This window comes from Portunus trituberculatus, chromosome 4, assembly GCF_017591435.1.
Source record: "Portunus trituberculatus isolate SZX2019 chromosome 4, ASM1759143v1, whole genome shotgun sequence".
Lineage (NCBI taxonomy): Eukaryota > Metazoa > Arthropoda > Malacostraca > Decapoda > Portunidae > Portunus > Portunus trituberculatus.
This window is the reverse complement of record NC_059258.1, coordinates 5,912,571-5,927,570: the sequence shown is the minus strand read 5'-3', so window position 1 is coordinate 5,927,570 and position 15,000 is coordinate 5,912,571. Positions and strand designations below refer to the sequence as shown.

At 42.9% G+C, this 15,000-nt stretch overlaps 1 protein-coding gene across 2 annotated transcripts in view; it reads right to left on the bottom strand.

Annotated features, from left to right (window-relative positions):
* Positions 1 to 15,000, bottom strand: part of LOC123512110 (extracellular sulfatase Sulf-1-like) — a 70,631-nt gene that overhangs the window by 8,484 nt on the left and 47,147 nt on the right. For both annotated transcript variants that reach the window (XM_045268345.1, XM_045268355.1), the window contains exons 4-18: positions 12,874 to 12,973; positions 9,039 to 9,190; positions 8,272 to 8,435; positions 7,356 to 7,506; positions 6,539 to 6,714; positions 5,529 to 5,693; positions 4,882 to 5,085; positions 4,348 to 4,514; positions 3,807 to 3,936; positions 3,317 to 3,458; positions 2,898 to 2,952; positions 2,503 to 2,657; positions 1,915 to 2,353; positions 1,198 to 1,417; positions 256 to 473 (exon numbers count right to left, since the gene is read on the bottom strand). In XM_045268345.1, coding sequence (XP_045124280.1) covers positions 256 to 473; positions 1,198 to 1,417; positions 1,915 to 2,353; positions 2,503 to 2,657; positions 2,898 to 2,952; positions 3,317 to 3,458; positions 3,807 to 3,936; positions 4,348 to 4,514; positions 4,882 to 5,085; positions 5,529 to 5,693; positions 6,539 to 6,714; positions 7,356 to 7,506; positions 8,272 to 8,435; positions 9,039 to 9,190; positions 12,874 to 12,973 — 2,638 coding nt within the window. The remainder of the gene's footprint in view (positions 1 to 255; positions 474 to 1,197; positions 1,418 to 1,914; positions 2,354 to 2,502; positions 2,658 to 2,897; positions 2,953 to 3,316; positions 3,459 to 3,806; positions 3,937 to 4,347; positions 4,515 to 4,881; positions 5,086 to 5,528; positions 5,694 to 6,538; positions 6,715 to 7,355; positions 7,507 to 8,271; positions 8,436 to 9,038; positions 9,191 to 12,873; positions 12,974 to 15,000) is intronic.

Sequence of the window (15,000 nt, the reverse complement as noted above, 5' to 3'; positions counted from 1 at the left end):
AAACTGATAACAATGTGTGGAGTGACAGAATAGAAGGTCATGAAGGTTACAAGATTAAATAGTTCAGAGACTTCTATTATATAAAGATGAATAGATAGATAAAAGAAAAATAAGTGAAAGATACAAAGAAAACACAAATCTAGTACACACAAGACACTCCCAGTACACACTAGAACCTGTCCCACCTAATACACCTAAGACCACCCCCTCCCTTCCCCAGTACACCTAAGACCCTGCCCCTGCCCCCTCCAGTACCGTGCCACAGGGGAGGAGTGCGCCAGTGGTCGTTGTCGTGGGTGTAGCAGTTGAGCATGGTGTAGTTGCACTGGGCTAGGTTGTTCTTGATCTTCCTCATCTTCTTCTTCACCTTGATCTCCCGCCGCCGCTGCTTAATGGACTGCCGCTCCTGTCGTAACTTCTGCCTCTCCTGTCGCTTCCTGTCGCGCTCCACCAGCTTCTGCTCCAGCCTGAAACTGTGACAAAGATTAAGTTGTTGTGGTGAGGGTTAAGTTATTAGCATAAACAATAACTATTCTCCTGTTCCTGTTGAGCTCCAGTCTGAAACTGTGATGAAGATTAAGTTACTGTGGTAAGGGCCAAGTTTCTGTGCCAAGGGTCAAGTTACTATAGCAAGGGTCAAGTTATGAGGATAAACAATAACTTTTCTCCTGTTCTTGTCACAGCACCATGGGTTAGATTGCTTTCATTTTTGTGATAATTGATTTTTAAAGTGATAATATTGGTAGTGATTATAATACCAGCAACAAAATAACAATGCATGCAGTTAGAGTAGGTAAAAGTACGGGAAAAAGGTGCATCCTACATGCCACCAAATACAGTACCTCATTGTAGACAATTAGGAGCTAAGGTGGATGGGGGAAATATGTGAAAAACTATTTTTCAATAAAATAATAAAGACAAACTCAACTACCATGTAACGTCATAACCTGGGAGTTTTCGAATGACGGGCGTGCAATAACAGTAATTTCGTGTGCAATATAGACATACATGCAGCTTTTTAAGTATGTGATAGCAATAAAACGCAACTATGGAAGACGTGATAGCATAGGGTTAAGTGTACTCTCTTATGTTGCCACCTACAGAAAGTGCACCAAATATGAAGCTATGACAATAAACATGAGTACTCTTTTTTTATGTTCACCTACAAGAAGCTAAAAGTCTGAGGTGGTGACTCACTTCCTGTTACACCAGCACTGTCCCCGCTCTGAGGTCTCATTTTCCAGGGTAATAGCAGTCTGGCGGCGACCGGTGGCAGCACGAACTGGGAACACCTCAAACCTGGTGCTGCCTAGTGGAGGGTAGCCAGCACCACCCCATCCATCTCCTACCTCGTCTTCCACCCCCGCCTGCATCTCCTTGGACTCCTCTTCTTCACCTTGACTCTCCTGGCTGCTGCCTATGAGTAAACACTGACTCAGTACTGGTCTCTAACCAAGCACACACTCAATACTCAATACTTGTCCCTTTTCATGATGGTACTGACTTAGAGCAACAAAACATTAACACTTTCATATTTGATACATTTTTGCTTAATTACTGATCACTGAGACATCTTTACTTATTTCACAGCCATCTACAATATTTAAATAGGGGAAAATTGCATAGTCTCTCCTAATCTTCTTTCTTATAGATGCTGATAAATATTTCATGCATTACTTCTGGAGGTGTTAATTGCTTCATATTGATGTGAAAAGGTTAAATTGGTCCTCTGAGGTACCAGCTCCTAAAGAAAGGTCACAGAATGTTGTCACCCACTCATTATTTACCACAATTACATTCAAGCACAGCTGCCATGGTGTGTGTTGGCTTCATGGCTCACAACCTTCCATCCCCTGGCCTTTGTGGCTACACAATCACTCTCACTCACTGCATTGTGAAGGGAACAGAACTCACCTGTGCTGTAATCTGTTCCATATATCACAACTTCATCTGCCTCTTCAAGATTTGTAACACCACCATCATCAGCCACACCACCTCCACCACTCTGCCTCTCCACTTCCTCTTCCTCCTCCACCTCCAGTCCATCCACACCAGCGGGAGAGACACTGGTCACGGTGACCCCAGGGGGCGTGGTAGAATCTCCCACTCCTGACCCTTCCTCAGGCTCCACATTACTGGCATTGGTGGTGACTGTGGCAGTGGTGGTGGTGGTGGTGGTGGTGGTGGTAGCAGTAGTGGTGGTGGTGGTAGTGGGTGTGGCAGTGGTGTCTTCCAGGTCGCCAAGCCCTGTGGTGTAGTCTGCAGCGACATCATCATCATCATCACCATCGTCATAGTCATCATATTCCCTGAGGGAGTCCGGCCGCGCGTCCCTCAGGTGTTTGCGGATGTCCTTGAGGATACGCAAGGCTGCAGGTTACATCTTTAACTAACTAACTAAGCAAGAGGCAAGCACCCTAAGGCTCAACTCAAAGAAGACAACACAACCTCAATGCAACACAACGAAACAATAGAGCAACAGGTGTGAGTGTTTCCGGCTACCTTCATGACGATGAGCTGGTGTCTGAGGCGGCGGATCTGCTGGTCGATGGCCACCTTGCTCAGCCGCCACGCCTGCGGGTCCCGGTACACGTCATCCGTGCACCCAACAGTGCTGCCCGTCACCCGGCACCCATGGCGAAGACTCTCCTGGTTCTCTGAGGGACACAGTGAGCCTTGGTACCTTCCACACACCCATCACTACCACTGCCACCACTGTCACTATTATTACCCACTTCTCAAGACACCCCTTGAACAGCTCAAGGTGGACAAAGAGTATCGATAAGATGCTAATAAACAGGAATACTATGACTCCCTGTGTTCATTGCAGAAATGAGGTGACTTAATAGTAAAAACATCTCTAATCAACACACACACACACACACACACACACTCACCAGGCAGGGAGGTGGACGTGTTGTTGGCCGAGACAACTGTGGCTGCAATGTTGCTCTGAAAACCATCAAATTCTTTTATCACCACTCTCTTGTAATGTTAATCTAATGTAAGCAACGATCAGCTTCCATTAACTAATTATAATTAAATGGGTTCTATTCCACATACAAACGCAAGACTGAGTTTCACTTTAACAGATGAGCAAAATTTTGTAGCTCCTTTTGTTCACAGTAATAAGAATTCACACTAACTGGTGTACTGATGGAAACAAGAGTGCAACATAGTGACACAGACACTAATGATAAGGGAATTCATGATAAAGGTGGATGCAAAAAGGAACACAGACAGGACAGAACAAGCCTAAGTGTTGCTCTTTTCCTGTGCAGCACAACTAAGTAAATACACACACACACACACACACCTCCAGACTCTCCAGCTCGTCGGACAAAGTGTTGATGGTGACGTCCAGGTCGCGGATCTCCTCATCCTTCACAAAGGCATCCACCACATCCTCCTCCAAGTGCTCCTCGCCTGCCTCCTCTGCCCTGGTGCTCCGCCTGTGCCTGCAACAACAACACTAAACTAAAACTACTCCTCTTCACTCCTGCTTGGCTTCCACACTCCTCTTTCTGAATTCTTCTAGTAATCTCCACCACTGGTATGAGCTCAACTATATCTAATATACTGTAACAGATAGAGACAGGAGAACAAAAGATGTAAAATTTAGAATAGAGAACTTCTAAATGTGAATGCTTACCTTACAAAACAAATCCATACTTTCGTTATTCATTTTATTATTCAGGCAACTCTGGCATAACATAATGATGTAATTCCCTACAAAAACATCCAAGGAGTTTGCAGATCTCACTCCACTGCCAAGTACATATTGTTTAGCAGCAGTGGCACCATACCTGTAAGTGTCGTGGTGTGTGCGTGGCAGCAACACCTTCCTGCCTGGCATGTGAAGGTTCTGCTCCATCAGCTCCTGGCTGTCCACGTCACTGAACACTTTGATGAACTTTGTGTTGAAGGTCCTCAGGTCTGGAAGTAAGTGGTTCAACAGTAAGTGGTTGAAGGTTGTCAGGTCGGTGAACACAACTGTAAGCAGTCAGTTATTCTATGGCAATGCTTCACATCACCACTTGTTGGCTGACACACTCCTGAAGCAACACCAGCAAAGGAAGGAAATAACTACTGTGTCATCATTTGTCTATCAAGACACTAATCTTGAACAAATTTCCTTTGTGTGGTGGTCAGATCTTTACATAGCTGCCCACCTATTTACACATCTATGGCCAACACTTCCAGTCTTATCCAAATCTATCTCTAACATGAAGTTACACCAAAAGTACTGCAAGGATGTATTCTAAGCATTTCTAGCATGAAGCTTTCCCAGCTGTCTCTTCCTTCAACACGCCGGCAGACTTGCCCTCCCCACCACCTGTCACTCACCCTGCGTCAGGTGCTTCTTGAGGAAGGTGCGCTGCTTGCGGCGTTCAGCAGAGTCGAGGCGCACCAGGTACCCCATACCAAGGTCCGGCTCACACACACAGTTCCGTCTCCTCCACTTCACCTTGGGCCCTCTCGTCTTCCTCTTCCGGCATTTGTGTAACCTCCACCTGCCACACACACATACATACATACACATACACATGACTGTCAGCCATTAACTAACAATGAAACAACTGGCTACTGCTCTGACCTAGGACAGAAAGCAAAGATATTGAAACATGTTTAGTTCTTATTTCTATTTTGCTGTTACTTCACAAAACAACTTCAGATGCTTCTACAATTCATATCACACCTCTTACTCCTCCTCCCTAAGTCTGATTATGTCTTCTCCCAAAAAAGGTGTGGATAGCCAAGACATGGCACATCACTCAGCAGCCTAATCCACGATGGAAAAGCAAAACCATTCCTGCCGTAATTTCAAGACCAGCCACACACCTTGGACAGACAACACCTGGCCAATGAAACAAGAGTTACCTGTTCATGTCCTGCACACACTCCCATTTCTGGCCCGGGGAGCAAGGCGTCCTGTACTCTTCACTTTGGCAGATGATTTCCAGCCTCTCACGCTTGGAGGTGTACAGGCCACCCTTGATGACAGGCTCAGAGAGACCCTGCGCTCTGTTCCTCCGCCGTGCTTCCCTCAACTCCAGTGCATCCTCCTCCCGGTGTCGGCCAGAGCTGCAACACAGGTACTAATAAAATAATATCCAGGTGCAGTAAGGCTGCAAGTTTATGTTTCTTGTGTTAACACTATGCACCACACAAGGTTTTCTTCTTTCTCTCACCCCTATTCTGTCCAACTCTCTAATGCAAGAGTACTGCAACCAGTACTTTCAATCATTCATACCTTTCTCTGGTAAACTCTGGAACTCCCTGCCTGCTTCTGTGTTTCAATCTTCCTACAACTTAACTTTTTTTTAAGTGAGAGGTTTCAAGACGTTTGTCCCAGACTTTTGGCTAACTCTATTAATCTTTTAGGGAACTAACAATCAAGTGGGCCTTTTCTTTTTTATTTTTTGTTGCCCTTGGCCAACTTCCCATATTCCATGAGAAAAAAAAACCTAAATCTGCCACAAGCCAACCCCACCTCACCATCTCACCTCTCCACCTTCCAGCCTCACCTCTCCACCAGGAAACTGTCCCTCCAGCTCAGCGCCTCCGAGTTATTCCATGTACTAGACAGGATAGGCAGCAGTGACCTCCCGTCCATGTGTGCTGGTGGCCTCACCCCGGCAATGTCCAGGAAGGTTGGGGCAAGGTCAATGTTCAGGGCAATATTGTCGAGTCTGTAAACAAAACACGGCACCATTAGTTCTCGGAAGCAAGGAAATAAACTGTCAAAAAGCGTTGTTCTGAAATTCTAAGTGTTGTTTATTGCTACTAAGACTTGTAAACATCTTTCATTTTTCCTGGGATAGTTTTGGATGGACAGTTTTCAAGTAACCAGTATTAAAGTAATCTCAAGCAGGTTTGTAATTATTTATGTATAGATTCTAGAACATAAACACTTTTGTTGGTATTTGGTACATCTTTCCTTCATCACTAACCACTCTTGAGACATCTACTCTTGTTCTTGTTCTACACCCTCCTATAAACATTGGCTAGAAATCACAAAATCTATCTTTTCGTTCCGTTCTTTCACAAGATACTTATAAAGATTCAATACATTGCTTTTAGTGCTGTGAATTATTGCAAGCCACACTCACTGGATAAACTATACCATGAGAGCTTAAAGGAAGTCATGTCAGTGATAAATATTATTCCTAAAGTGTAAATCAACCAACACTATACTCTACAAGGCAAGACTATGGGTGAACAAGAGGTAAGTAAACACCAGGCCCTTCACACTCATTGGACTAATCACTATACCATCAAAGGAAGTCATGTAAGTGATAAATACTCTTGCTAACCTAAGTCAACCAACACTACAGTATACTCACCAAGGCAACACCATGGATGAACAAGAGGCAAGTCCACACTAGGCCCTTCACACTCAATGCATACTAACTAACTATACGACACAGGCTTACAGGAAGTCATGTCAGTGATAAATACTCTTGCTAAACTGTAAATCGACACTATATTCAGCAAGGCAACACTATACTCTGCAGGGTGAACAAGAGGCACTCACTGTACGCCTGGCTTGATCCCGGGGCCTCTCACCAGGAAGGGAACTTTAATGTCAAACTCGAATGGCATGGACTTCCCCTTAACAAGCCCGAACTGGCCCAGATGGTAGCCGTGGTCGCTGGTGTAGAAGATGTAGGTGTTGTCCAACTCACCAAGGTCCTGCAGGGCATTCACCACCTGCAGAAGGAAGGATGGCATGTTAGGCTCAATAAAGACAGGATGAAAATAAATAAAATAAATAAAACATGAAAAAAGGATGAAAATAGTCTATCTAACCATATACAAAGCCCAGACAAAGCACCATACACACATACATACATACATAAACACTCTTGCCCCATCACACCACCATCCTAAACCCCAGGAGCTTGCATATAGCACAGCTGGCCAAACACTTCAATGAAAGCAAGACAAACACACAAAGAAACTAATACGTGACTTAAACAAGAAATATGTGAGCACTTAAGGGTCAGTGAAAAGAATATACCAAGGTTTGCTGCTAGTTGGTGGTTCTATATAACTACAGTGTTTACTAATTACAGAGTCCATGACAATACAGCTGCCTCTCCCGTTTCCATTACCTTATTTATCCCGACACTTTCATCACAAGGGAAAAATTACACTTTACATAAATATAACGCCCAATTTCTCACTCAAGACGAAACACGATGACAACGACTTAGAGAATTAAACAATGACATCCATAAGGCATGACTCAAAGCACCTCAGATGAGTCAGTGTTAGCCAAGAGTTCATCAGTAGTTACTCTGAGTCACACCATCTTAACCTCACTGTGAGTCAGCCTGAGTCACACCCACCTTGGCCACCGACTCATCCACAGTCTGCAGTGTTTGGAGTCGTTTGGTCATGAGGATGTCAGTGAATTTGACCTCAATGTCTTGCATGCGGCCGGTGAACTGCAGTAGCCACTGTTTGTCCGGGTTGGGGGCGTAGTTGTAAGATAAGGTGCTGCAAATAAGAGCCAGTGTTAACCATAGCAAAGTTGTAGGATAAGGTGCAGCAAGTCAAAGTTAGTGTTAGCTGTAGCAACTCAACATGGAGAGGAACACTGTGGCTTTGTTTCACCCACTAATCCATTGAACTATACAATTCCCTTCCATTCCTGCTGCTTGCTGTGTGAGGGGCTGGTGAATTGCATTTATTATCACAGCGTCACCACCCTCACTCCTGCTTATTTGAGGTCCCACTATCATGTGTCTTTGGAGCGAACATGGGCAACAGGCGTACCAGTTTTTCCCCGCCACACAAACATGGCTTGCATCTTTTGTAATTCAGTCTAATATCCCTTACAAAGAAAAAAAACAAGCATGCATTCCTGTCTTTGTACCTCTTTTGGTTTATTTTTCATTTCTCACTTCTGTATCCCCTGCCATGAAGACCGCAGAATATAATAGAAAATACAGTCCTGTGATGAAGCAAACCACTAAAGAAATAAATAGTATGTCCTAAGCAATCTCTATTTTTTCTGTCTTACATACTCCCTACAATGAAAACTGTATCGTATAGTACTGGTCGTGGCAGAGAGAGAGAAAGAGGGAAGCCTTTAGATCCTTATTTTAGGAGCCACTATAAAAATCCTTATGCTCTGAACTTTTGAATGTCTATTAAATGTATAACAAATGGATAATAAAGTTCTGAGATGCAGAAAAGAACACACAAATAAACAGCAAGCCTTCTACAACTTTGTCTTCCCACAGTAAACATTTGCCTTACTTGTGGTCAGTGGCATTGAAGAACTGATGTGAATGTTCTGGTGCTGAGTCCTCCGGGCCGTGGGGTGCAGGGTAGCTCAGCACCAACATCATGGGCTGTGTGGACGCCCGGCTCTTCTTGAGGAACTGCAGGCCCTCATTGGTGATGACATGAGGGTAGTAGTCCTGTGAAGGGATGGTAGGCAATGTTATCAACTCTTACTAATATTGTTTTGTTCCTAGTTCATTTTGTAAGCTCATTCTCTAAGCTAACCAGTCTATAGTGAGCAAAGTAGTCCTGTTAGGTTTAAGGGAGGCAATGGTATCAACTCACTAATATTATGCCTTGTTCCCCAGCCCATTCTCTACGCTCAAGAGTGTATAATGAGAGCAAAGTAGTCTTGTAGGGTGGATGGCAGGCAATGCTATCAACTATTGTGCTTTGTTCCTCAAGTCATTTTCCAAGCTGTCCCCTTCCCACTACTTCAAAGGAATCAATGCCCATGACAACATACAAACCAATGCACAAAAAGACTACTGTATCATTAACATTTACCAAGACATCTTCACACACACACACACACACACACACACGACACTTTAAAGATTTGTCACTGGAAGAATAAGTCTAAAAGTTGCCAAAAAACATATGAAAAGTCCAAAATATTAAGTGAACAAAAATAATGAGATAAAAATAAAAAAGAACAAAATAATCTCATACATTTATTAATATTTGACTCACATGGCACACACACACACACACACACACACACACACACACACACTCACCCTGGGATACTGGTCACCATATTTGATAAAGTGTCCATTGCGCATGACGGTGTAGTTGTAGTAGCGAGAGTTCTTGATGAGTCCACTCCACTCGTGCCAGCCAGCGGGGATGTGGGAGCCATTGTACTTATTGAGATATTTCCCAAAGTAGCCTGTGGGGAGGTGACAAGCTCTAGTAAACTGAATCATTGCAGTACACCCTGAAACTCCCTGCCTGCTTCTATATTTCCATCTTCCTGTGAAACTGAAGAGGGAGGTTTCAAGACACTTCCCATTCTTTTTCCACACTCTCTTGGACCTGCTCGTGACTGGCATCTCTGTGGGCCTTCTTTTTTAATTGTTTTTGTTGCCTTTGGTCAGATTTCCCCTTCTTACATAAAAAATAGATCTATAAGCACTTACATGAATGAAAAAATTGATTAAAGAGGATTTCTGGTGTCTGGCCAACACAATATTCAAAGCATGACTGTAGTAAGTAAAGGAAGCATCTCACGCTGGTTTATTATGAAAGATGAACCAAACTGCAGTCAAAGAATAAAGAAAGAGAAATGTAAGAGTATAAGAACATAAGGGAAGCTGCAGGAAGTCTCAAAATAGCTTGTGAAGAGATGATACATTGTGAATTTAATCTTGAAGGGAGAGGAAGAACAAAAGGGAAGCTGCGTCACTAAACCTACACGTGTTTGTGGTTATTGTGTGAAGGAACTTGCTATATATAACTGTGCTTGAATTACGTTTGTTTCTTTGGTGTGTGTGTGTGTGTGTGTGTGTGTGTGTGTGTGTGTGTGTGTGTGTTGTGGTTTTCAGGGGAGTAATCTCATAGTATCCTATCTCTGTATTCATTATCCAGTTTCTTCAAAACGGACAGAGTTGGGTTTCTTTCCTCACTAAGCTTGCTCCATTTGTTTACACTTCTATAAGGAAAACTATACTTATGTCTCTCAAACTATTTTCTTTCTTCAAATTTATACTGTGCCCTGTTCTGTGTGTGTGTGTGTGTGTGTGTGTGTGTGTGTGTGTGTGTGTGTGTGTGTGTGTGTGTGTGTAAGCTCACCCCAACACAACAAGCAAACTAGGCATCTGTGCTTACATTCCTGCAGCATGAGTGTGAAATTGGCTATTTTTTTTACTGGTTCTGTTACAAGAATCACAAACAGTAAAGACCTTCTATGACTGATATACTAAAGAGAAATTACATGAATACACAACTTGACTCAAACTTAACTAAAATACAGAAACAATTCACATTAGTACATTGTGGAGTGGAAAATACAAAGTTCATCATTTTAACCATTTATTACTTGTAGATGCTTATAAAGACTACTACGTATTGTGGCTTTTGGTGCCTTTTTAAGAGTTCAGCAGGTCTTATTTAATTCAATGAACCTTTTTCTTAATTAAGTGGACCGTTTTCAACTCAGTGTGCCTTTTTAATTCATTGAGCCTTCTTTTATATTAAGTGAGGCTTTTTTTATTATCCAGAGGACCTTTTTTTTAATTCAGTGGTTTTTTTTTATTTAGTGGTTCATTTTTCATTCAGTTCACTCTTTTTGGTAGATATTTACAAATCCTCCCCCCTATCATCACCAATCCTCTCCCAACAACATCAAGCACTGGAACCTTGAGGGAAGAAGAGGTTTTCAGATGGGGAAAGCTAAAATAGTCCATTTTTGACAATTAAAAAGTCTCAGGAGGAAAATGCGATAAAGAAAAGCCATTTGGGGAAAAATATTTGCCAACGATTCGCTTCATTCGTGGTGGTATCCGCTACATCAACTGAAAACACAAATGAGGTAAGCAAATCAAACATCACCCCACTCCCTCCAACTTCTCAAACCCTGACCTAATCTGGCATAGTCCTAATACACAGGTCTCTCCCGCTTTCCTCACTTCCCACTTCCACCTTCGCTGCTCTTTCACCAAGCTGTCTGATTTATCCCATACACGAGGCTACGCTATTGCTCTGATAACGACTAGAGGAATAGGAGGAAATGGGAAGGAAAATATGACGGTGAATAAGGGTATAGGAGGAAATGGTAATAAAACAGCAGATGGAAAAATTGGATAACGAATAGGAGGAAGAGGATGACGAATAAGGGAAAAGGAGGAAATGGGAATGAGAATGTGGTAACAAATATAGGAATGAGGAAATGGTAATAAAATAGCAAATGGAAGGGATAATAAATAAAAAAAAGTACTTTTACGTCACAAGAAAGCCTCGGTTGTCATTGTTATTACCATTTCCACCTATTCCTTTATCGCTATCCTCTTCTATCCGTTATCCACTTTCTTTCTGTCTGCTGTTTTATTATTATTTCCTCTCACTTTATTACCTCTTGTTTGTTTTATTCCCACTACCTCTATTCATTATCTCCTTTCTCTCTTTCCCATGTTTTATTCCCACTTCCTCCATTTATTATCTCCTTTCTCTCTCTCTTTCCCTTGTTGTGGCTTCATAATGTGACATCAAATCAGCTGTGTGAAGAGCAGCGAAGTGGAGCCGGGAAACGAGGAGAGCGGGAGGGACCTGTATATTAGGACATTGCCCCTAATCTAACCTAACCTAATTTTAACCTATATGCAAAATGCATTGGAAACGCTTCTCACCAAGAACACAGCAACGCTCACCACAGCTGCCCCCTTCTAACAGGGTACTGCGCCCCTTCAAGAAAATCACAAAAATGTCTGGTATCTGGTATTGCTAACTATTCGGGACAGCAAAATCAACTCACGATGCACGCAGAAGTCGAACAAGTCTCTTTCGTTTCCGATGTAGCGGTGATGAACACAGTGCTCGAAATCAGTCAGAGAACATTGTGTCCATGGTGAAAGCCGCTTAGCAAACACACTTGGTTCACTCTTAATACCTTCAGTACCGTGACGCGTTTTCATACTCATTCTGGTTACTATTTGGTGATTTCATACAGCTTCAGAAACTCACGTGGGGATTAAAATAGTGATGACTCTGGCCATTAATCTTCCTGATCTCCAAAGACCCTTTCTAATGTAAATAAAATAATTTAATCATACACAAAACTGAAGATAGAAATGCGTCTCATTACTGAAGGGGTTGAGAGAAACAAATGCAATACCGTAAGACTCATAAGTAACTCCCAGCATGGCGGGCTCTCACTAGTCTTGACGTCCTATGGTAGAACGTCTGTGATTGGTTCTGCCGTGATACGTCATTAAGTAACTACCGGCATGGCGGGCTCTCATTGGTCGTCCCTAACACGTGATTCATAGACACTAAAACTCCCATAGGACACGTCCTACACCATAGGACACAGGACCCACAATGCCCTACTAATGTATAGGGAAAAAAGACTGAGGAAAACTGCTCGCAGGATTTTGTTCCTGGCGCGGTGTTGCTTTTCCAAAGTAATGGGCGCCACTACATGCCGAGAGTAGCCTTGCGCGTGACAAAAAATAAATAAGTAAATAAATAAACAAAATAAAATCAATAAATAAATAAATAAGTACAATAAAATTTGAAAAAAAAAAACGTGAAGTAAAGTGAGTATTACCACATGCAGTCGTCATGTCACGTGCTACTGACAAGGACCAATAGTAAACATTAACCCCTTATCAGTGGGCATTTTTTTCATTATTCAGTACGGGCCTTTCTTTAATTTATCAGCTCATTTTCTACCATTTATGTTGCCCTTGATCATATATGCAAAAAAAAAAAAAAAAAAAAAATATATATATATATATATATATATATATATATATATATATATATATATATATATATATATATATATATATATATATATATATATATATATATATATATACATACGTCCGTGAAAGTGTTAGGTCTGCGTCTTACCTGTCCTGTAGCCAGCGTTGGCGAGATAGGTGGCGAAGCTGCGGCGTTCATGGGTCTGTTGCCAGCGGTATGAGGAACAGTTGCGGTTGTTTGTGTACACCTGTGGACAGAAAGGGTTGTGTTACCTCTACTAGATAATAAATGACAGGGCAATTCTTCGTTTTCTACATCGGCAATGCAGTAGAGACTAATAACGAGTGGTTAGGTTATGTTAGGTTAGGTTCGGTTAAGTTTCAATATCTTGTGGTCCTTCCTCAATAAACAGTAATAATGGATAACACACAACGATAAGGCTTCTAAAATGTATTCTCTTCCTTTGGAGTACGCATGTTTAGCTAAGTAATGAACAGAGTGGCAGTGTCAATCCCTTCCCTTGTAAACAGACGACCACAAACACCAATATCACTTAAAATCACTTATCTACCACTTTACAGCCTCTTCACCTGTCTCAGTGTATCAGGGTGCAAAGTACGTGGCAAGGAGACTGTCAAGTGGTGTAAAATGGAGATAATAGCTGCCTCTCATCATTACATTGACCCAACAACTTCAAATCTCACAGTTCAGTCAGTAGCAGGCGTGTGATTGAAAGCGTATTTCCTGGTCTCTGTTTGTTATTAAGTTTGTTTTCCTCTATTTTCTATGTAACTCCCTCTCTATACAGTCTGAAACCCCTATTCGAACACTGAAGCAACACTACTTAACTTATCAGAGAGAGAGAGAGAGAGAGGGGGGGGGGGGAAGTGATGCGCATCGTCTCGAGGTGTGAATTGTTTTAGTGGATCGCCTTCCTGTGAGTCAACCGTCTCCATGCCGATGAGTTAATCCACCAAGGGTCACAAGAGGTGGAAGGCTGAGTGGAGGAAGGGCACGCACTCGCTCCATCACTACAGTTCAAGTTTACCATCTTTTTTTTTTTTTTTTCTGAGGGAGGAGGAGGAGGAAAAAGAGCAGGACTGTATTTAAGGCGGGAAAAATGGTAATAGTGACGCTTCCTGAATGTTTACTATGAGAGAGAGAGAGAGAGAGAGAGAGAGAGAGAGAGAGAGAGAGAGAGAGAGAATTCAGGTAAACATCTCCGTACTGGCCTGGGGGAAGCTTGCTAAAAAAACCCACTAAAGAATACTAGTTTTATCCAGATGGCACCACCCCTTCCCTTCCCCTCCCACCACCTTCCCTTTCCCTCCCCACACACCCAGAAGTCATGGCCGGCATGGCTGTGGTCGTGGCCGCAGAAAACCTCGCCACACGCAACACCTGGGAAGTATTACAGGTAACATAGTTGAGAGGGACAACAGGTAACAGGTGTCTGGTGCTTTGGCCGTCACCCACGCACACCAAACACGGAGCTAGCCAGTCAGCCAGTCAGTGTGTTTCCCCGGGCTGCGCAGGGTAAGGTCTGAGCGGCAGGGTCACGAACATAGCACGCCAGCTTCTCTCCCGTCTGAGGCCGCCCGGGCACTCTGCCAGCTGTAGTCTGCCGCGGCGCTGGAGGCTCAAGGGAATTGCTACACGGATACACAGGTGCAGTGCCTTACCGCCAGTGTGTGAGGCGAGGCAGTGCTGTGTGTCTTCCTGCTTTCATGTTTTCCTGCTTCTCTGCTTACTACATTGTCATAGTAATGGTTTTCTTTGTTTTCTTTCTTATTTTGCTACATCTTTATCTTGTCTTGTCTGTCTTATTTTATCTTTCTTGCTTCTCTGCTCACTAGAATGTAAAAGTGATGGTTTGCTTGTCTGTCTTTATCTTCTTGCTTTCTTGCTAGTGTTATCGTAATGGTGATTTTCTTTTCTTTCTTGTTTGTCATCCTAATTCCTAGTTTCACTGCTCGCCGATACACTAATGATGCAAGTAATTACATCTTTCCTTCTTCCTTCTTCCCTTCTTCCCTGCTTCCCGGCACATTGATGATAGTAACTTTTGATCAATCTTCCTTCCTTGCTTGCTTCTCTGCTCACCGCCACAATGATTTCTTTCTATTAACTTATCAATACACGTGCTATGCGTTGAGGCGTGGTGGGCAGACAGGCAGACATACATACATACAGACATCACGCCTTCTCCCTCCTCGCCTCGCTGATCACACAATAGTGGCAGTAATGATGACTTCTTTCCTTCAATGCACGTAT